The sequence below is a fragment of the Lepisosteus oculatus genome, chromosome 7, assembly GCF_040954835.1.
Source record: "Lepisosteus oculatus isolate fLepOcu1 chromosome 7, fLepOcu1.hap2, whole genome shotgun sequence".
Classification (NCBI taxonomy): domain Eukaryota; kingdom Metazoa; phylum Chordata; class Actinopteri; order Semionotiformes; family Lepisosteidae; genus Lepisosteus; species Lepisosteus oculatus.
Window position 1 is genome coordinate 43,705,634 of NC_090702.1, and position 24,140 is coordinate 43,729,773.

The 24,140-nt window shown below is 37.3% G+C and overlaps 1 protein-coding gene across 2 annotated transcripts in view; it reads right to left on the minus strand.

The window, feature by feature from the left end:
• Positions 1–6,632: 6,632 nt before the first annotated feature.
• net1 (neuroepithelial cell transforming 1) overlaps positions 6,633–24,140 on the minus strand; it is a 29,395-nt gene continuing 11,887 nt past the window's right edge. The window contains exons 3-12 of one of the 2 annotated variants that reach the window (XM_015352434.2): positions 23,971–24,030; positions 11,976–12,083; positions 11,591–11,758; positions 10,704–10,766; positions 10,381–10,477; positions 10,113–10,189; positions 9,760–10,017; positions 9,334–9,504; positions 8,927–9,113; positions 6,633–8,248 (exon numbers count right to left, since the gene is read on the minus strand). In XM_015352434.2, the coding sequence (XP_015207920.1) occupies positions 7,836–8,248; positions 8,927–9,113; positions 9,334–9,504; positions 9,760–10,017; positions 10,113–10,189; positions 10,381–10,477; positions 10,704–10,766; positions 11,591–11,758; positions 11,976–12,083; positions 23,971–24,030 (1,602 nt within the window). In that variant the 3' untranslated portion in view covers positions 6,633–7,835. Of the gene's footprint in view, positions 8,249–8,926; positions 9,114–9,333; positions 9,505–9,759; positions 10,018–10,112; positions 10,190–10,380; positions 10,478–10,703; positions 10,767–11,590; positions 11,759–11,975; positions 12,084–15,392; positions 15,627–23,970; positions 24,031–24,140 lie in introns of those variants that run through there. The other variant, XM_006633338.3, reaches the window with a different exon arrangement.

Below are 24,140 nucleotides of genomic sequence, written 5' to 3' on the forward strand. Positions count from 1 at the left end.
TTTGTGCGGAGAAATCATTTCTAAAAATTGTTTCTCCACATTGTACTCAGAAAGCTGAAGCTCAACAGCTACCGTGCAGTTTCCTATAAACATTTCACTGCCGAAGAAGGAGGGGAAAGTATATTTTTGATATACGAGGATGGACTGAATTTTTGCATTGTTTTTTAATTTTGCTTTAAAATCGTGGCTGTTAATTTTACAGTCACGGAGGCACGTTACAAAGAAATTCAACAAGGGTGTACTTGCAAGTACCAGTTATAGCATTTTAAGGAAATGGGAAAAAGAAGACCACGACTGCATGTGTGAACGAAATTGCAGTAACAAGCATTTTTTTTTCAATCTGCAAATAAATCGTTACTAGAGTGAAACTGTAAAAGAAAAACTAGGGTGTTGCTTGGACACAGATCCAGAATGAAATTGCCATTAACATTAACTATGAAGTGATCTGTCGTCTGGATATAAAAGCATACAAAAAAATGGACATACTAAGTTCAAACGCTCTCGTTACATAATAGAAAAGGCACGAATGGAAATAGTAAGTGCGCAAAAACATTTTAAATATGCCATGGAGAAGGTTTCATAAAACAAATTATGTACAAGTTGGTAATCATTACACTGAATATCCATGGAGCAGAAAAATTATCATAAAAAATCCTGTACATCTTTTCCGAATCCTAAACAGACCATTTATCAATTTAAAAATGAAATATTTTTAAAACGATGTTTATGCGCATGCCACACTTCTAAACAAACGAGAAGAATTGTCATGATCTGACAATAAACCACTGTCGCAGCAGAAACAGAAATAAGCTGCACCGCGCTGTATGCGATGAGACGAGGCTGATAAATTATTAACCTCGAGGCCTGTTTATATCTCGCAAATTATTTTAAAAGTTTCCATATGTTGGAGCAGCAGAGAAGTAAATCTTGTCATATTTGGTCAAGAAAATGTGCTTGCTACAGTGCTTTGAATGAATGAAACGAACAGGAGATTTTTCAAAGCCAGTCGTGTTCCTGGGTGGTTGGCTTTATGACTTTAAGATCACCTTGGTCTTCTTTTTCGTAGAATAACCATCATGTGTCATGATGATCCTACTAGCAAATATATGCAGGTATTGTTTTCTGAAGCAGTCTGTTCTGCTTTGCCTGTAGAGATTCCACGGAAAACATTTAAGTCCGCCTCTGGGAGCGAACAGTGGTTAGTGAAATGGAAATTTAAAGAAAATTGGTACGCCCCTGATAATGAGGTCCTAAGTCTGATAGTGGTGTTAATATTTATGTTTTAAGTGGTTAGAATATTCATCGTAATTTCAATCAGATTAATTTAAAATCAGCTTCACTTAAATGTTTTTTTTTTTGCTTTTTCATTTTTCTAATTCAGAAAACATCCCTTTTCTGCCAGTAACCTATATCCTAATATATGTAAGAAATATTCTTTCCAGAACAAATCACATCTTGAGATACCAAAATAGACACACGTGTTTGCATCATGTACGGTTAAAGAAACTCAGTAAGAAAAAGACTTCTTTTTTTCCTGATGTGTGCTCTGTGCAGTGGGCTCAAAGTCTGTTGTGTCAGTGAGGCAGTGCAAGAGGAACTGCGGATGTGTTGGACATGTGGAATTGATAGAATCTGTTTGTGCTGGATTATGAACTGCTGATTTCTCTGACCCTGAGATTACAGATCAGTTTGAATTTATGAGCTTTATTAGGAAGGAAGGCAGTAAAAGAATGTTTTACGGTAATATGTATGAGTCATACTTGTGAAGGAGAAGTCAATACTTCCCTCATTGAATTTGTGAAAAGACGGTCTAGTTGTACATCCGCTTCGTTTTTTCTGAAATGTTCTTGCTGACATACTGTAAATGAAAGGTCCTTGTCTGTGGTCGCTTTATCTTAAAGTGAGGGGGTCAGTACGGATTGACTACATGACAGGCCACTCTGCCACTCTGCGCTAGTGGCAGCCACTGGCCAGCAGTCTCTCACACAGCTATCCTCTCAGCTTTCACCTCCTCATTTGGTCTTGCATGATCTTGCCTGATCAACTGTCCAGATACATATTAAGCAGCTGTTCACTTATGTTGTTGGCCAGTTGGCTCAGCTGGTTGATCCATGACACTTATGGCTTCTACATTGGAGTCATGAAATAAGTTACTTATTGCGAGTGAGCACTGTTGTGTAAGTGGTTTATCAGGGCCTCTGTTAGTAATTAAGAGGGTAAGATTAAAATTTGCCAATATTATCAAGCCAATGTAATACTGAACGGTAAACAACTTAAAGAACTAATCCAAATCTGAGAAAGAGGGTACAAGGCAGCATGATCACTAACTGATTTTTGGAATAGTTAAAAACCACAAAGGTACGATGGTTTTCTTTGAAAAGTTCAAATATTACTTAAATTTCATTTTCTTTTTCATGTCATATTCTTTTTTGTGAGGACACAATGGTATAGTTCCAATACTATTTAACTGAGAACGTTCTCCTATTATTATTAAACAATCCTCTCTATCTGTTAAAACAATCCAAAGATAACTACCAAGAAGCTTATTTAGATTACAACCAGTCACACTATGAGTCTGTAGGGTAAGGCCAGGGCTGTGTTCAAAAGCCTAGGCAAAGAATGTCAATATATCTGAGAGCTGATGACAGTGTTTTATAGAAACCACAACATTGTGTCAGGGCTGGTATGCTATGGGCAGTAACAAAGCAAGCACACGAGACATCTGAAACTGGTAAAATGTTCACTAGTACATCTGTAGACGTAATCAAAAAGGGAATTAAAGTAATTCATGCAAGGAATCATGCTTCCATTTACATGTTCAATTGAAGACAGATTTACTAGCTGGAAGATCATATTTATGTATGTTTTTTAATTTGGTGAAAAAATATGGTGGATAGGCTGTTTTGTTTTTGAGTGATTGCAAAGAGGATGCTTTTAATAGAACGCTTGCTGACAAATGAAATTGTGTGGTAAATTGTTTTGATAAATACACATAATGGGGAGCCAAACGCAATAACATAATAGTCTTGTAATTAACATCGTAGTTGTGTAATGGTAAGAAAGCAGCACTGGAAATCTACTTATATAAATGTTCCTCGTCGTTATATGAAAAATCTGTTAAAGCAATTTTTCTGCCTGAGCTGCAATGCTTTTTTGTAATCTGTAAATGTCTGTATATATTTATATTTATCTTCTGTAGCTCAGCCGGCAAAACCTTTGTTGAGCGACGCAGGAGACCCAGGTTCAAGCCCATGTGGTGAAGAATGAACTGGGACAGGAACAGCAAGAGCACAAGCCCAAGAACCTGAATTAATTACAGTATTGGGGGCAGAGTGGTGGCACTGTGGCTAAGGATCTGCACCTGTGCCTGGGAGGTTGCCGGTTCAAATCCTGCGGCTGGCAGAAAAAACCCACTCTATTGGGCCCCTGAGCAAGGCCCTTAACCCCAGCTACTACAGGGGTACTGTATAAATGGTTGACACTGTGCGCTGACCCCAAGCTTTTCTCCCTGTCTGTGTCTCATGGAGAGCAAGTTGGGGTATGTGAAAAGTACAGAGGTACTGTATAAATGCCTGACACTGTGCTCTGACCCCAAGCTTCTCTTCCTTTCTGTGTGTCTTTTGGAGAGCAAGTTGGGGTATGTGAAAAGACCAATTCCTAATGCAAGAAATTGTATATGGCCAATAATGTGATCTCATCTTATATAATCAGGAACAAATAAAACAAAAAGACATTTGTGAAGACAAAATTAAAAATCAGTCATGACAGATGGATGGGATGGTGGCCAAACATGAGGTAATGTTATGTATATTTTGCTTTTCTTGGTACTTTAATCAAATATTTGGCTAAACCACAGAACACAAAATGTTCTTGATTGGTTTTCATGATTGTACAATTACTTCCCATTTTTTAAATGAAAGCTGTAATGTTGTTTGATGGGGATTTGCTATGTTTACTAAGTGTACACACGCAAAGTAAGGGAGATAATGCAATAAAAATGTGAGTTGATGAGAGTACAGAGATGTAGTAATTTACTTATTAAAATAAATTGCATCCTTAATGGGGATTTAGGTGCCAGTACTTAAGCTTTTTAAGGTCAACGAAAACCCACAAAAGTGAACAAGGCATGTATTAATGTTTAGATTACAGTTCACCCCTAAAACAAACTAGTTGCCAAGGTTTTTAAAACTGGAGGATTAATGGAGGGCAGCATGGTGGCACAGTGTTTAGCATTCCAGCCTTGTAGCACTAGAGTCCTGGGTTCAATTCTGGACTTGGGGTGCTATCTGTGTGGTGTTTGCAAGTTCTCTTAGTGTTTGTGTGGGTTTCTTCCGGGTGCTCTGGTTTCCTATACAGTCCAAAGACATATTGGTGGGATAAATAGCTAAATAGCTATGAAAATTGACCCGGGTATGAGTGTGTGTGTGTGTGTCTGTCTTTATTCTGTCTGCCCAGTAATGACCTGGTGTCCCATCCAGGTGGTATCCTGGCTTGTACCCATTGCTCCCACAGTCCCTGAATTTGGTGAAGCAGTTAGAAAATGGATAGATGGAAGGATGAATTGATGAAGACACTGGGAAAATAATTAGAAGGAATAGAACACACTAAAACTGATATAAAAGTGCCAAGATTAGAAGATGGAGAAAGAGTACACAGGCACAGCTGAAGATGTTAGAAAGGAAGAGAGACTATAGTCTCTAGGAAATTTCAATTCTTAGGATAGGAGCTGTACCAACAGATTGACGACATAAAAACAAAAACAAAATGTGGAACATAGCAGATCAAGGAAACAACGCACGAATCTGTCTACCTTTGCTGGTCAACAGGTATTGAGAATAGGAACACCTTGTTTAACTTGCTAGAAGTTTTCAAATAAGCAATAAGCTGATAACACCATAACAGTGAGTCTTCATCAGGGAGACCCTACATCTTCTTTTTTTTGTTTCAACTGAGTTTTCATCACCTTTATTATTTTAATAATGAATTTATTTTTTTTCCATCTGAAATATATTTGAACCTGTCAGTTCTTAAAACACAGAGTTGGATTTGTAATCAGTACCACCCTTGAACCAGTTTTCGAAATTTCAGAACACCCTTCATTTAGGTGTGCTTTCCTGAAATATTTGTCCATCTGCATCTCAGTTAGAAGAAAAAAATGGCCTTTGAAGGAATGTTTCTTACACACTCATTCCATATGTCTGTTCATCATTTTCTCATCACCTATGAGGAGCCAAAAATAAGGAAACAAGCAGTTGATTGTATACTGTAATTGTGAACAGATAATGCCAGAATTGTATATAAAAAATGTTTAAGATTGTCTGGAATTCATCTTCATCTTAAAGATCAGCTGAGATAACAGCACAAGCTGTGGCTGAAATTCAAAGCCTGCCATTACATGCTCATATGCAAGATGTGGTTGCACTTTTTTGCTAAATGACAAAACCTGTTCTTTACCCAAAGACAGCATTAATGTTCCTCCTCTGCCTGTTCAACCCAACAACTCTTTGTAGCAGGGGGTTTCCATACCATGTCATTCACAATCCAATAGGACTTTTGCTCCAGACACCATTTTTAGGGCAAAAAACTGATCAATGCCTTATAGCAGTGGTGTACAGGCTTCATATTCTAAAGGGTAAAACTAATGCCATGTTTTAGTATTTACAAATGTTAAACTAAAGCTAAGTTGTGTGATTTCACATAGTAACTGTTATAGCAATCCATGAAAACGCATATATGTATATGGGTTCTTAAATATAGAAACATTATCCCAGTTAGACTTAGAAGGTATAAGAAGGATATGGCAGGGATCATATATACTATATACATTGTCACTCATCCACCTGTTCACCTTACTGTCCAGTAGCATCCTTGAGAAAGTATTTTGCTGTATGGTATTCTTACATACCATCCGTTGGGATTTCTCAGCAGATTTTTTTTCTTCACAGCAACTACAAAGATGTCCCTGGATTTCTAGGTTCCTACCTATGGTTCCCATCAGAAAAGGGTCATCCATGCATTTTAAGGAACTACTGACAAATTGGCAATGACAGAAATACTGAATTTGTACAAAGGAGAGAATGAAGAATAAATAACAAATTTATTGTAAAACTTAGGATCAGGATGAGTTTTCCTAAGTTTTACAAGTGAAAACATTAAAAAGTTTGTATGCTCTCCCTACATTTGTGTGGGTTTCCTCTGGGAGCTCCAATTTTCTCCCACAGTTCGAAAACATAGCAATATGTTAACTGGCGTCTAGAAACATTGGCCTAGGTGTGAGTCTCTGCATGTCTGCCTGCAATGGTGTATCCTGCCTTGCAGCTGATGCTGGCCAGGATAGCCCTGACACCTCCTGTGACCCTGTATTGGAAGAAGTGGTTAGAAAATGAATGGATGCACACTGTGTTGAGAACTGTGTCGAGAATGCTACTGCGTAAGGAAGCTTTTGAGACATTCAAAATAAGCTGCTTTTTGAAAAGAAAAATTAGAGAACATTAGCAGAAAAATTGTTTAAAATAAAAGCCTGGAAAGTGTTCTGATAAATATTAAAATGTCATTTGCATGCCTTCACTTATAATTTCAAGAAAACTTCTAAATTATGAACAATTATCGAGAAACAAAACAGAACTCAGAAATCAGTTCTATTACAGTTTTTTATTGTTTCACATCCAACACTGTACACCACTCAAAACCTCTTCTACATTAAACTCATATTTTCTTCTAAACATCGAACACACCAAGTCCTTCTTCAAAATTCTCACCTTCCCTACATACAAGCTTACCATCATATTTTTTTTTTGCCAACTCATGATGACTTTTTTCTTATTAAGAGAAAAAATCACCACACACAGGTGTTAAACTATCTTGTAGCTCTAACAGTTACAGTACGAACCTAAGTTCATCTCAAATAACTTGTTCAAACATTACCTGCAACAATATATCCTTATAACTCTTTGCGTTTCCACTTCTCATACCTTCTACAACATACACGTTCCCCCTTCAACATTAAATATTTACATTACACCTTCATGTTCTTCAGTAGTCCAATGCTATAAACAGCATTTACATGCTTGCAGTAACAACCAAAAATCCTCATGCAAGATGCTATACTGGAGGGTTTATTCCATTTTTTAGCGAAACAAATGTCAGCTCAAAACCAACTTGGCTCAGTTTATATTTGTCATAAAAATACTATTCTTAAAACTCAATTACCAGTTTGGTACAAACTGGTGATTGTTTAAAAAAGCACTGTATTTAATTCAATGAATATAAACTATGGAAAACATATAATATTGGGCAAGATAACATCTGTACAATAAGGAATGCAAAAATGAGAAAATAGGATTGTTTCTTTACAAACTGCTTACCTTAGGATCAGATTAACTATTGACTATTTACAATGGCATTTCTTTACAAATCTACAACATATTTCTCTACAAATATTAGATAATTGGTATTGTTATAATGGCTGACATGATACTAAAACAGTGCTTATTTTAGTAAAAAAACAATAATTGTTTGGGCATATATAAAAACGTTTAAAAAGGAACAAAGTCGCTAAAATCAAAATTACCATAATGCCAATTCAGAATGGGAGTGTAGAGGCAAAAGGGAGTATCAACAAATTCTCTCAAACCATCTCCGAAAAAGGACGCTCAACCCTCTCGCATTCAGCTGTTAGACTTCTTTCTTCTGCAGTACAGCTGAATATATTGAACGTAGCTGCCATTAAGAAAATGAAATAAAAAGTATAAAACAGATGAACGTTAACGCTGTATTATACATAGAAAACAAATATTCATAAATACAGGTCCTTTTCAAGCCACGTTTTGGCTTATTTACACCAGCGTTTCCTTCCTTTTCCCTGACGAATGGAACCTCTCCTTTCTCGTTTTCCGCGCAGGCGGCGTCTTGTGAGCCGAGGCCTGGACGTTCTCGACGTCCTCCAGGGAGTCCTGAGCAGGAGCAGTGCCCGTGGCGTCTTCGTCCGCCTCCATGTGGACGACGCCGGAGAGGGTGGAGGACCGCCTCTTCATGGCCACGGGCCCCGGCAGAGGCGAGACCCCCTCCGGCTCCTCGCTGAGCAGCGGCAGCTCTCTGTCCCTCTGAGGGGACTGGGCAGGCTGCTGCGCCGCGATGGCGGTGCGGATGCAGTTAAGCCACTGCTGCTTGTGAAAGACGTCATTGACTTGCAGCGTGTGGGACTGGCCATGGGACGGGTCCGCAAATCGCACCCTGAAGATATTTTTAGCTGTAAAACAAAAGCAGCAAGTTTTAGTCAGTGCAGTAAACTAATCGTTGCACTGTAGAATATTAACATTTTCCTTATTGAATTATATCCTACATTCAGAGATTGATAGTCAGGTTATGTGTGAGAGGAACTTGTCTATACCCTGACCTGAAATTCAGCTTGATTTCACCCACCAAATTCTACACAGGACCTAATTCCTGTTTGAACACTGTAAACAGATATGGTAGGGAGGTGAAATAGCCTAAATTAAGAACGTGTATAATTAATTTGCATCTTAATTTTTAAACGTGTAAGCAAAGTCAATCTTTGAGTAACACAAAGGTACACTAACAATCCATTTATCTATATTTTACCACCGCAAAAAATGGCAAACAAATACTTATTTTGCACTTTCTGGGGTGGCAGAACCTCACTTGAGAAATAAGGGCAGATGCATCATAATCTGATTCCTCAGGGTACCATGTAATTGCGGTATAATGCATCCTAATTGTAACCGAGCTTTGTGGCAGGGTCTGGATTCTAGCTTTGAATGCATTCTTGAAAGGAAAATCATTCTTTGGACTGTAGAAAGCATATTAACGTTGAACTACAGCCCAAGTTCAGAGACTGAAGTAAACAAGGAGAGCTGTTTCAGAAAGGGGTGGGGCTCAGTGCAACACAAAGCATGGCGCTTCCCACCTTTGTCTGAGTTGCTGAAAGCTCCTCTGAAAGAGCCGCCCATCCTGACGTCCCCGTCCTGAAGGTCCTCCAGGACCAGGTCCCGCACCGGGATGGGCTGCCGGTACACTTGGTAACAGAGCCGTTCGTTCCTGGTCACAGGCCGCGTCAAAATCAGCAGCTCTTGGAACAAGAAGACGTACAGTTTCTAGAAAAAAAGACGGCACGTTATATAGGCATTATTTACTATTTAAACAAATTTAACACAATCACATACCAATATTACAATTTTCTCAAACAAATCTGAATTCACAATTCAAGAACAGTATACCCTTCATAAAACAGATGCCATTTTCAAAACTTCTGGCTTGTGTTTTTTCACAACGTGACTTTAGTTTCTGAAGAACAAGGAAAGCCTGGCAACTCACTGTTCCACTCTTGTTCCTCAGCTCTCCGTGGCACAGCAAAGTCCTGCATTTCTCAATGTGAGGATCCCTCTGCTTGTCATCCAGGTACTCCAGCTTGTCAATGTAATACTGGCATTCAGATTCTCCCTTCTTGATGTTGATGTCTGAAAGAACTCCTTGGATTATGGAAATCTGCAATCATCAACAGAAATGTACTTATTATAGCATGATACTCTGTAGCATAATTCAAAGCACTAAACATTTAAAAAATGAATTCAGGTCAGGTTATGTGTGAGTAACTGATCTGAAATTCAGCTTGGTTTCACCCACTAGATTCTACACAGATTCCTGTTTGAACACTGTTGACAGATATGGTAGAGAGTTGAAATTGGTTATGTTTAGTGACTCTGTAAACAGCCATAGACATAAGTACAGTAGCCCACATACCGCCTCCTCTAGGCTCTGTACATCAGGGTGATCCTGGGGAGTGTGCTTTAGGATCTCTTTCAGGAGAAGAGGGTACTTGACAAGCCGGCTGCGGGGGATGTCCAGGAAACTCCAGAGATCCAGCTTGCGGCTGAAAGGAGACTCCAGGCAGCGCTGCAGGAAGTCCTGTACTCGACGGTCCTGCTTCTTCTGGTCCAAAAGGGCCTTTGCTGCCAGCTGGTTGCTGCAGTAGTCTTTGTAGGCATTGAGCCCTGGCAACTGCAGATTCAATAAGAATGCAGAGCTCAGTCAACCAACTGCAAGAAACAGAATAAAACACAGAAACTCTCGAGTCAGACAAACATAATACCCACCCAGTTCACAACAATGTGACCAATTTGTCCCACTGTTCCATCTGGACCTTTTGCTCTTGCAAGCTGTGCATGTAGATCTGAAAGAAAGAAGAATGATTTAATATATACATTTAAATTTAAGTGTATGTACCACATATAAGGTCAACTTTTATCTTACTTTATTGTTACTTATTTTTGCTTTTTTCCCCCTGGAGATTACACGTAGTCCAACATTTTATACACTGAATATCAAAAGAAAAAATAAATAAAGGAGTTTTAAAGGCCTCACCTTCATGCAGTGGTATGTATGAATCCAGATCTCCAAAGATATGCGTCAACTCCTCTTCTGACATAATGGACAGCTTCAGCATAGGATCATGGTATGCCTAAAAAATAAATTTAAAAATCAATCACTTCTTTTTTTATATGGAAGAACACTGATCTGAAAAGGACTGTATGACATTTGCCATTCATGTCTATGATTTGTTTTCCTTTTGAAAAGATACAGCTGAAAATATGTGCAGTGAAGACAGCCAAGATCTGATTTAGTCTGTTTGTGTAACATGTATTGTGATGACAGTAAATTATTTTTGAGTCAGACAAATAACTGACCTTTCGGGCTAGGTTGAGGTCTTCGATCAAATCTTGTTCCCCTCGAGACAGTTCAAATATAGCCTGAGAAGAAAAAGGAAAACCGATTTAAGTCCAACAAAATTCAATCAAATTACATACTGTATCAGATATAACATATATCATGTGATGCACTGTGCTCAAAATACATTTGTTAGCAATTATCTCAATTGCATAAGTGATCTCATAGACTTAATACTCTAACAGAATTCTTTACATGAACTTTGAAATTTGAACTTGGAGTTCTGACTGCACGCTTTCGAAACAGACTTTTCAGACAGAACTGTTTGATAGTTGGTTGTAACAGTACGGTGTACTGGCTGGCTCAGATGACAAATGCACAAGGTGGACTCCGAGGAATAGTGGACAGTTTTATCATGAGCAATAGTACTGCCACAGACAAAGCATGCTCTCTCTTAATTTTTCACTATCAGGGGCGATTCCACTCCTTGCATTTTAGCTGTTGTTCAGCACAAAACGCATTCAGGTGCGCGAAAAACTCATCCTAATCTGCACGCTTATTCTCCACCCCAGACGAAGCTAACTCCAGCCATGGGCAAGCATGTCCGTGTACGGAGAAGTTGCCGACCCCTGCCAACGCACTCCCTGAGGGGTAAGTAAGGGGAAAAAGTACAGAGTGTGCCAAGTCTGTAATAGCTGAGAATGTCTGGATCAGCTCAAACATTGGAAGACTATCAGCAAAATTGAGTCAACCATTTTCACATACATCACACGACAAGCACGCCGCGGGTCTGGCCAGGGAAATGGCAGCTTATGCCACTTTACATAAATAAGCTTGTTTAAGTCCAAATGAAATCACTCAATAAGCGAGCTTTTCTCATGCTCTTCGCAAATCCAAACACACAGACCTCTTGTCTCTTGATTTCCTTGGCAGAAAACGTTCCTTTCTTGTTCACATCCAACGTCTCTGACCAAAGCGTACTGTTCCGCCTCTTCGGGGGTGTAGGGGCGGCAGCTTTACTGCAGGACTTCTGGGAGGCACTGGGGGATTTGCCATCACCTCGGAAAGAGATGGACTGTGGAGGAAATAAAAGCCAGTTCAGATTCACCTGCCATCACAGCAAGGGTGTACTCTTTCCTATCACGTCCCTTTCAAACTGGAAGTGACATTTCACAATCTTTATCCAGTGGCTCTGCATAATAAATCAAAAACACAGCTTTGTCATCATTGCTATCAACATCATTGATAATAGTACACACTGTTAAAGTCTATAAAAGCGGGTCATTTTTTACCTGGATAGTTTGTCCGAAGCGCCTGACTGCACCATTTCTCACCGGAGAGATTAAATTAGCTAGCGAAGTCACCCTGCCAAGAGGTCTAACCCGCTTGTTACTTGGTTCCTGAAAAACAAGCAAAAAATCAGAATTAATCCAGGTTTGTAGAAATCCTCAGTGAGATAAATCACCAACACCTCACCAATCCTTCTCTCAAACCAGAGAAGAATCATTTTTTTTTAATCTGACAGTCAGTACAATTTCTGGGACAGTAATCTAAAGAAAAAGGTACAAGATACTGGGTACATTTCAGAAGCTTTGCTATGGCATTTTCTGGCTGGTAATACTATACTAATGCTCCTCCCGAAAAGGTCAGGAAATTGCCCTAGTCAACAGCTGTTTTTTAACATGTGATGATCCCATGGTTCTTATCTGTTTACAATGGCCTACACTTACTTCTAGGAGGGTAAAAAGGCTTGGAGGCATTTGTGGTATGTATCTGGTTCTAGTCTCAGCTGCCATACCCAGGGTGGTAAAAAAACCCTTAGCAAATGGTCTTTGATTACTATGAATGGAGAATTGTTTTTGCTTTTCGGCAACTTGCATACAAAATGACCATTGAAAAGAAATTCTGCCTTGTATAATGTGTACTATTCACTTCACAAAAAGTAGACCAATCGGTGCAATACTTTTACATTAGTTTAATAACACTGTACTCAGGGACCTGTTTTTATTCTTCCATTCTTCAATAAACAGGCAGAAAAGTTGGTTAAATGATTGTAGTACCATTACACTTAAAAGGAGATCACAGCCTGTATAAGTTAAAACATGTAACATCCTCATCCTTAATCACTTAATCACTAGTTGATTAAAAATTCAAAGTATTGGGTTAAATGGGATCATAGACTAAATTGTGGTTTAATATACAATCATCACGTTTTTTACACTACAAATCAGATTTAATTGTGAGTGGTTTACAAGTAGGTTGGTACTAATCCACATTTATAGAGAAGCAGTACAGTGGGAGAGGTTCTTTCATGTCGGAACAGGCAGACAGACTTGCGTGTGAGGGGGAAGAGAACCTGAATGAATACAACAGCAGCTGCAGAACCCCCCTTTGCAGCCAAGACTACCCAACAGGTTAAGACAAAGCAAAGCTTTTTTTCATTTGCTATGCATTCCCTTCCCTCTGAGAGTCATATACTGTGAGAAAAGAGAATGTACTGGCCAATGACAGGAACCACAGCAAAATAAATGTAATAGAGATAAAGTTTGTCTAAGTCTGAACTGGACCTAAATAAGACTTAAACATACGCATAATAAAAATTAAAAACTTTAAATGATACACAGCAATTTTGCTGAAAACTTTGCACCTTTTTCACTTCAAGAGTAAAGCCACTAATTTTGTAACTTTTTTCCTGTAAAAAGTAATTTGTGATTTTCTACGAGAATTTAGCCTATGAATTTCTATATTTCTCTTAAGCATTGATATTCATTTGCGCCTTCCGAAAAAACCCCCCATTAGATTACTAATTGTTTGAAGTAGAAATTAGTATGGTACACAGAAGACCTTTTTTGTAGTGCTTTTCTGTTTGACAAGCTAAGCAGTATAGAAAGTCTATACAGACCCATTCTAGGACAGAGAGCTACAGAAAAATGCTACTGGCAATGAAACATTTCTGTGATGTAGTTGGCATTAATATTTTCCATATGTCGGCTAAAGACAACCAATCATTTTCAAACAATGTGCTTCATAAAGTTCATTCCATGATTTTAATAAGTGTTAGTAACTTGATACATATTCCTTACTTATTCTTATATTAACATTAACACCAGAACAGTACAAAAAAGTGGCAGATGATATTTAGAATCAAAAACTTTGGAGGTAGCCCAAAGAAAACCATGGAAACATTTGACACTTCAAATACGTTTCCTATGTGTGGAAGACCCTGAAAAAACATTATAAAGAGAAACAATAATATGTTTCTATTTCAGGTAGTGGTTTGATTGCAGTTCTAGATTGTGCACTCTTGAGGATAAAAGATTTTGCTTAATACAGGAAACCACCCAGATCCGGCAAATGACAAGATTCTTTGATAAATGTTTAGTGTGGCCTGTCTAGAGTTCTATTCCCCGAGGCATAACCACCCCCTTTTTTATTCCTCTACTTCACAATGTAGCGTGGCTGCCAGCTACAGTCTGTGACCCTAACATACACAGGACAACCTTATATTTAAATTATATTTAATTTTATGAGCATTTGGCATGGTATGTACTCCAATAACCTATATCAAACTAAAAACAACAAAAAATGTATTATAACCACAAAAAATCCAATTTCCACTTAAAGTTCAAATTGATTAGAACCCAACCTCTATAATGTTGTGTTTTATTTAGCTTTTTAACCACACTAAATCTTAATCAACCCATAGCAGAGAACAGGAAAACCTTCAAAACCTCGTATTGCCAACACAAATACATGAAAAGAATTCAGTGGTCAACATTTTATTCAGAAGAAAAAGTATCCAAGAATCCTTTGGTCAGCTAAGGTACCAGACTAGAACAAGAGGATTTACCAAATGTTCTTGATGTCTGTCAGTGCATGCTTTAAACCAACAAGCTTTACAAAACCATGCACAAAAAATGTATTAGGTAATTCATATTTGATCTCCAAGCTCATTTAGCTATTCCTGCTTGAACTATCGCTCATCACAGAAAAAGTCATTTCCCATCTCACACACACCAAAGAAAACCACAGAAAGTCTCGATAAGGAAGGAAATTGGAACTAAAGCAGAACAGATTCTGATAGTAATAACCCAAATGCAAATGTACAAATTTGAAGCCTATTTTTTTAATGCTTCAGAGAATAAAAATTCTTCACCTTTGTGCAAAATAACACTAACTTATTCAGCCCCTCTTGGCTTAAACTGTGCTTTGATGTCAGGGTGATTGTGTTTGTGCTTTAAAGGTTTCATAGGTCTTAATGTGATGTCATCTGTCTGGTTTTAAAACAAGTCTACTACAGTAAATGTCTATGACTTGACTAGAGTGTATAACTTCAATATAATGGTCATTCTGAACATTTGACGTTTTTAACAAACTTAAGCAGTACTTTATATTTAAAAACTGTATGTTACCAAAAATTCCAAAACCATCCACACAGCACTTACAAAATAAGATAGCAGAAATGCTAAACCATAAAACTAATCAAGGTTTGATCTTGAGGTCACGGTCTAATTTACCATAAGCAGATCTTGAAATGGAGTCAGAATCCATTTTCTCATTTAAGAACAGAAGGCATTCAAATGTTTGAAACAGCCAAGAATGAATAAATATAAATATGACTTGAGAACTAATATGCAAAAAAAGGACTGATTTAACATGATCTTAGGAACAGTAGCACCTGTTCTTTATTTACCAACATCTTTTCTTACCTCGGATTCTTTGTTGAACTGATTCTGGATATCTAGGACTTGAAGAGTCCTTTTGATAGGCACTATACTCCCAATTTCATCATAAGCCACCATGCTTTGTTGACTCCTACAGGTAATTCCACATGAAAAATTCACTTTAAAATATAATCCAAGTAAAAAAAATCCTCCTTCTTTCTTCAGTCTACTGTGTGACCTCCCTGCTCACTAAGTTTCCCTGTCTAGTCTATTTCCCTGTTGGAGGGAGAGTGAACTTTAGTCAAGGTAGGAGGAGCAAAGCAAGAGGTACAACCTTCTCCTGGGATCCTTTGTCAGCCAACAGGGGCTGTGTCATGTTAAAGGGGTGGAGAAACAACTTTGACTCAAACTATAAATACAACCCTGTACTGTAGCGCTAGTCTTGTTTCATACTCTTAATTCTGCTTAATGCTAAATTTGATTGTTTTTAATGTTAAGCAATATTTTGTTACAAAACCTGTAAACAAATATACACAAATCAATGTCTATGCCTTTCAATAAGTTTACCCACGTAAGAAATGCAAATACAAGATTGGTTAAAAAGATTAATCAATTAATACAAAGTTGCTTGTTCGATCAACACAAGACAGGACTGAGAGCACAAAGGTATACTTGCCCTGGATGGGGCATCAGCCTCTGCTGGCACATGGAGACAGGTACGATTTAGACAGTTCAGTAGGTAGCTGTGTCAGCATGCATAGGCTGCAAAGGAACAAATAAGAAGACTCCACAGCCGAAACATTGGGTTTCTTTTCTTCTTTTTTCAGCATGTTCCTTTACAATTTAGACAGCGTGTCTTTGGGGGGGTGAGAGAACACCAACAAAAATACAGGAAGGACATGCCCCAGCCTGGATTCAAACCCAGGTCCCAAGTGCTGATTCAACTGTCTCACCAATTGACTAAAATGACCAATTAAACAAGCAGCTCGCTCTCATTACTACTTTGATATTATAAGAAAATAAGTATTAAAAGATAAAAACCAACAGTTGCTCTACAGTGATTGCCGAGAAAGGACAAACTATCTGCACTCAATTATACTAGTATTTCTTCATCCACCATCTTTAAACAAGTACTTTACAGTCCAAAAATACGAATGCATAGTCAAAAGGTAAGTGTGAACACCTAGGGATTTGTACTAAAGAGTCATTTACACAAGTGTAACAAAGGAGACAGTACTGTAAAATTCACATTAGAATTCAAATGAAACATTTTCTGTAATCTGATGACAATTTGGAGTGGCGTTTAGGACTCTGGACTCCTAGCCTGAGGGTTGAGAGTTCAAATCCCAGGGGAGTTGAGAAACGCAGTACAAGGTAAAGAGTTTTACTCCGTTTGCAGTAAACCGAGCTGTAAAAATGGGTACGACACATTTTACTCAAAAAGGCACTCAATCTCTGTATGTCTCTTTAGATATTATTGGAATGTTTAAAAAAGGTACAGTATTGCTTTATTGCAGTATTGCTGCCAAGGAAATTATGCAGAGTTTGTCTTTTATTTCAACAAATTAATTGTTGAGAAAGGTGTGCAATGATACCTGGATAATCCTGATCGCCCTGTTTTTGGCAAAGTTTCTGTTGAGGGGGAGGGGTATTTTACAAGAAAGTGACCTACATTTTCACAGGTTTGCACAAAGAGTTTACACACTGGTATGAGCTATAGTATTGCTTATACTAGAGAACGTCATTTAAAACACTGTTGGATGTATAGTTCGGTTAAAACAATTGGTAAAAACACAAATGCTGTTTAAAGCCAAATATTTTATGGAAGACGTTACAAAATAACAATCAAAGCATTAGTTACACAAAATTGACTTTAAAGTACTTAAGAATAGACAGCAATTGAATGAGAAGGTCAAAGTCTTAAAGAATGAAATTACTCATGAGGAAAAGTAACAGATGTGGGAAAGAATATCCACTGTAATAATTTATTATGTATAACGGCATTCATAGGAATAATTTTAACCCTCAAAAATGTCAAATATTACCACCTGAACCATAAATTATTACTTATAAATGCAGCTATTTACACTATAAAATCTCACAAAATGTGAACACTACCTATCTGACATTTAATGCTGAAGTATTTAAAATCCTTATATGATCTTCAGAATCAATGGTGAACACCCTGTTAAAGGCCAAGAGAAAGCTATGAATGCTAGAAGTGCCTTTAAAACTGAGAACAAGCACTTTTTTTTTTTACAAAAAGAGTCTTGGAAGACTATAAAAAACTACCAAGGTATGTTGGTGAAACATGGCTTCCTTCAAGAAAAGGTGATGCGAGTCTCATACTACTAAACAAGCTAGATGTCAAATTGTATCCTTTTTTTTTACATGTTCATTTGTATAACTGTTCATATATTAATATAAAACATCAACTGTGCAGGATAAGGAATTTGTCAAAGAGTCAAGAGTAAGCTTAATTTACATTTTGAGAAACAAAATAGGAACTTTTCATTTCATAGGGGAATTACGGCTAAATCAGGCTAGCCTGGAAACTAGTATAGGCTAAACTCAAATGATTAAAAAAGGGTATTTTCTTTGCTATTGATAACATTTAAAATTGTTTTTTTATTCTGTTTATGATCTTAGCAGACCTCTCATCCAGAGTGACGTAATTAATCAGGCTACAACAATTTTCCTTTGGATAAATTACAAAGTGAAGGATTATGTGCTGTTTAGATGCTAGACTGAATTGCAAAAAAAATAAAATTGCAGCCCACACTTCATTAATATAGCACAATGCACGAGCTGTGTAAACTGACCACAGTATGTTTTCTTCCATAAAGCTGCTTTATTATTGTAATTTGAGAAGGTACCAGTTTATGACAATCGCAATGAGCTCTTGAGCATCACACCCAAAACATATTTTTAACTTGCCTACTGTACTGCAAAACAGAACACCAGTCATACTCCATTCCCTTCTCCCTCTGTGGTTTTAAAAAAATGACTCACTAACGTACTAAACTTCAGCGTCCATATATTGTGTTTTCGTATATTCCTTTTTGTAATGTTAACTGTCAAAAATTATGTTTCTGTCTCTCAGTTACTAGTTCTTTATTTAGCTAGTTAAAAGTTAAAAATACCAGAAAGATACATATTTTAACTGTATTAAACACTATGCACTGATTTTATTTATAAGAATATTGATACAGACAACATTCATTCTGCAGACGCAGGGATGGTTCAGTCCTCTGTTACTTTCCTTCTTCAAAATTATTCTGAGGCAAGATGCAAGTTAACATAGGATTTAATTATATATGTGACAATACTGAATTTGGCATGCAGAAACAAATTAAGGGATTAATCACACACAATTACTAATATAGGCCCAAGATTCTACAGTACGGTTCCTTCAGCTCAGGACTGGGGTTGAGCCACTTATCTGTGCTCACAGATGGTAGGTGTTGACCACAAAGGCAGTGATTTGAAAAAACAAGTCTGCTCCTATGTAGAGCCACTCCTAAAGCATCTGAGTGAGTGGGAGAAGAGGATTACAATCTCAGCTGAAGTCACTCTAACTGCACACCCAGTGGGCATGTAAAAACCTTGTTACTAGGGATCATATAAGAAATAATAACAGAAATGTCAACTGCTACTATTTACATCCCCCCCAAAATTAAAGAGAACCTGAAAATAATAGTTTAAAAAAGAAACCAGAAAACTTGAGAAATCTTTATCTTTAGAGAAAACTGAGATGTGGATTTTGCAGAATTAAGGCTTACATTATTATTTTTTAGATCTCTGTTGATTAAACCTTGAGTATTTGTGTATCTCTAACTTCTACGATGTATAAATCGCAGAGCTAGAAGGATATTTGCAGCTTTAGTGACCATTAAAAAACATTTCTCTACTTATGCTGTACCTGTATTCTTTCAGAGAAATAGCATATCCTGAGTATGGAAACTATTCAATCAAAATAAATATTCAATCACTTATGACTGACTGAGATCAACTCATTAGTGAGGTGGCTAACTGGGCACAGGTGATAACATTTTGATTGTCGAGTCTGGTGGAAGAAAAGAAAAGTAGAGAAAGAAACTAATATGGCCTAATTTTGAAAAGAACAACGCCTTTGTCTCATCATGCTAAGACTAAGTCACCTCAAGTGGGCTCTTCAGGCAGCGGTGCCAAGTCCTCTTTAACAATGAATTAAGGTTTTGTGCAGAACACCCTGATGGACGTCAGCGGGTGTGGTACAGATGTGCTGAACAACAGGGGAATTGTTGTGCACCTGATCAATCAATGGAAAGGTCTAAGTGTGATAGTCTGGGCAGGAGTGGCTAGACTCCAGACCTCCACTTGCAGTGATTTAAGGAAAACCTTGTTCCTCGTTCCCACTTTTAAGGAAGAGTGTTCCTGCAGGCTTATCCTGATTGTGACAACAAATGACAAGTAAACACGTCTGTATGCTGTACATGCAATTACAGCTTTCTCTTGAGATGAGAATGTGACAGTGAATGCCTTAGTCACCAGTTTAAATCCCCATTGAACATTTGCTGATAAACAGGGATGAGTTGTGGCATCTAGGGCTCAGAGCAGTAGACAGACACAAACATTTCCTGGCTTTAGAAGAGCAATGAGACAGAATTCCACAAGAGAAAAGACATCTACAAAAAGGCGCAAAGCATGTACATGTTAATAGTCTGTGACTTTCACATAAACACCCTATTGATCAAGTCTGTTGATGACAAACATGAATTAGCATTATGTGATAAGTGTCCTTGCTGCAAATGCAATCACTTATTCTTACATTTATATGTTGATATTCAATGTACGTAGGAGAAAAAATGGCCTGCCAAACTAAATATATTTTAAAAATCGGTTCAATTAAATTATTCAGAGATCAGAAGGAGTACAAACCAAAGAAATAAAAAGGCTATGCAACAGGTAAAAAGGGCAACCAGGCTCAAATAGCCTGCTCAACTTGATGACAATGTCTCATTTCTCAAGAGTTTATTCAACTGGATTGTAAATGAGTGATTGCACCCTCAGTTTACCTGGTTGCTACAAAACACAAAAAGTAACTACAACTCCAGTTAAAAGACATGAATCACCTGATAAAATGATATGCCCATTAACAGAAACAGAACGTAGGCAGTGATTTTTGGTAGATATCTGTGATAAAACCCTCTTTCCAATGAAACAGTGGGAGCAGAAGTTCTGTACTTGATATACTGTATGAAAGGATCTGATTTTTTAAATATCAGGATTTTAAATAATGTCTCTTTCCTGTAAACTCTGTTTCATCCATCTAAACTAAAAAGGTTATCTAGAAGACATTTCTAGGTTTTACTAATTCAGCAAATTCAAGATGTGTTTGCCGAAGGTAATTTATGTATTGAATGAGAAAGTGTGTGAGCTGAATTCAATAATTGACATTATCTTTAGTATTCCAATAAATCTGTACACTAGTGTGCAGAGCAAATTGTAGCTGTCCTCCTAACACTATAGTAAGGAATATTATTTCAGAAAATTGCCATTAAATTTCAATCATCTTAAAATTATGTTTGGAGTACAAAGAACCTAAAAATAATATGAAGTACTTTAAGTAAGTAGCTGCATCAGCATGCATAGGCTGCAAAGGAACAAGTAAAGAAACACAACGTTTCGGCTGTGGAGTCTTCTTTGGTTGTATAGTGGAAGCACACCCAAAAAAGGCTCCACAGACGAAACGTTGCGTTTCTTTTCTTCTCTTTTCAGCATGGAATAAACCTTTAATTTTTTCTAAAAATAAGATGGATAATCAGAAAACTAGAAGGCAAACTACTTCCACTCTTGGTACTGCAACTCGGTTAGAACAAAAGAATAGAAGTTCAGCTACAGACTTTCTAGGGAAATTTAAAGCAAACCCTTTCTAGAACAATTTCCTCCGACAGCATGCATAAAAACAGTTTGTCCTGTATTTACAGCTGAAACATTCTGCATGGGTTGCATAATAAAGAGTGGCCAGTATCCTTTTCTTATCTTGATGAATAAAAACAATGCCATCAGTGTCTGTGGCACTGTATTTTGGAAGCAGCAAGAGCTTGAGGAACTGGTTTACAACAGTCAGAGTCCCACTACTGATTGCAGGAATGATTAGATAGTATCACCCACATATGGACACAGTATGACTGATGACATCTTATGTTTCAGACATAAATGAATGCATAATTCTATCCTATTTAAGCGGCAACCAAGTTATACCAAATGTATGCAAAGACCTGATTTCAAAGATAACAATCTTGAAATTCATGATAGGAGTTAAAAGTAATAAAAACTGACTGCAAATAAGCCTTTTGCAAACTAAAAGACTGATAAAGTTACTTAATACCATTGTGCAATAGATATTCAAAAGCATTATCCATCAGTAAGTAGATCGCAAAGAAAGCATTCATAAGGCCACAACAATTGACGACTCATGTCTCTGATCTAAAAAAAACATTTTGAAGAGATGTTTGGTTTAAGAATACTAGATAATCTTTCTTGAATCTGATATACAGAAAATGGATATCTCCATTCTTGATGAATTAGTATACATTTTCTGACAATGCTCTCCAATGTGTAAATGAAGTGACAGTGTAGTTTTATCTCTGTGAAAGCTCTTTTTCCTTAGAATACAATGCACACAGTGAATTAAAAATCTGCATGTTTCATCCACTAAATTCCAAATGTAACACGTCTATCTAAATGCACATATTTACTTCAGTTTCAACACAGAACCTTTCTGACTAAAAGAGAAAGTATGAAGACACTTTTGATGTGGTACGGTCTGGGCAAGAGGTATCTGACAGAATGATGTAAATGTTGCTTTGTTTCAGTATTTTAGAACCACAATAACAGAATCAAAGGCTTTAATATTAAAAGCATATGGTATGGGAATGATGCAACATGTATAAAAATGTAAAGTTTCTTTGTGAAATCAGAGATCTGTTTTGCTTCACTGTTATAGAAAGGCATGGTAATGCCTTCTAATTTTGTTCTGAGTTAGGGTGTAGGGTAAATCTTCAAGATGGAGTAGACATGATAAACGTTCCTTTTTGCTGCAATGTTTTTAAGTTTACAATTCGTACATTGTCCAAATAAACATAATACTTATTTTTATTTATGCACAACTGTCTTTGATGCAAGCAGACTACTACATTGTAATTCAAATGTAAAAAAACCTTTATGGGTCTGGCAGGAGACGCAAAATACCCCCATGTTTCAATTTGCGGCCTATATACCGTTCATATTGTGTTTATGACAATGCACAGCAAAACAAATGAGAGTAAGAGTGTCTGTCACAGTCTATAAACATGGGTGTATCACTTATTGCAGGGTATCTCAGACTTAAGAAATAAAAAACAGGGTTGGATGCGTTACAAGAACAACATGTTTTAGGCCTAATGCCAGTTTCTGTAAAAAAAAATGTATGACGTGTACAACACAACAATATATGGAGTGAAGAGTTCATAAACAAAAGAGACACACGATCTTCATGTAGCATTTAGAGGAAGTTAAATAAAGGCATATCAAATATGCAATAATTGGGAAATGTACTGTACTTTGATGATTAATTTACCTGTGATGAAATATAACAATATAACAAACTGTTGCTAAGGTTTTCCTAAATCAGAGCATATGATTGTCCTTTTCAAATTGATGAGTCAGGAACGTTTCAGCAATCCAAATAAGTTTTGTTTCCATTTTTATTGCTTTCTAAAGGTCAGTGCTCCTATGGTCAGTAGAACAGCATTATGTGTAATTTACATATAATAATAATAACATCACTTTATTAACCCTTTACAATTTCTTGCAATAGGAATTTGTCTTTTCGCATACCCCAGCTTGCTCTCCATGAGTCAGCCATTGCACAGCGCCCCTGGAGCAGCTGGGGATAAGGGCCTTGCTCAGCTGGGGATAAGGGGTTTATGAACTCAGGGGCCCAACAGAGTAGGATTCCTCTGCCGGCTGTGGGATTTGAACCGGCAACCTTCCAGCCACAGGCGCAGATCCTTAGCCACAGAGCCACTGCTCCGCCCATATGCCCACTGTGCATTAGATATCTTTCATTTTTATTATCCTTCAATTCTGGCAGTACATTATTCTTTTTTTTTTGCTGAAATTGCTTTGGAATATTTGGAAACAAGTCCTGAGTTACAGTATAAAGGAGAAGCACTTTTACACAGTGCATCTTTCTAGTACAGACAAATTACCGAATTGTTCTGTATATAACTAAACAAGCACTCCACAATTCTGATCTCTGTCTCTGTTATCTGTAGTCTGCTTGCCTCAGGTTATTGATGCAATGTGTATTGTGTTTGGACAGTTCTTCCACACCTGCACCTTCTTTAATTTGCTTTCCACCGGGAATAATAAAGCATGGGCGCACTCCTCTAGACATGACAATACATTGAATTAACATGTAATTAAATGCATTGAATCACAGAAGCATTTGCGTCTTACATGTTGTTGTAAATTTATAGTGCATTTAACTGTTCTTCACATCTACGCCTCATGCTTTAAAAGTGATTCTGAACAATGGCAGTGTATGTAAAACCAACAAAACTTAAATAGAAATAAAGATATAACGCATTCTTACCTTAAAATCAAAACTGCAAAGACTGACGACATCATCATCTTTCTCTCGTCTCTTTCGTTTCTACAGAGCAACAACAAAGCAATACGGCATTTTATTTGAGCTAGCAAACAAAGATTTTTTTCCATCTGCTATTAGCTTAATAAAAAATACATTATGTTTTTCCACGTAGT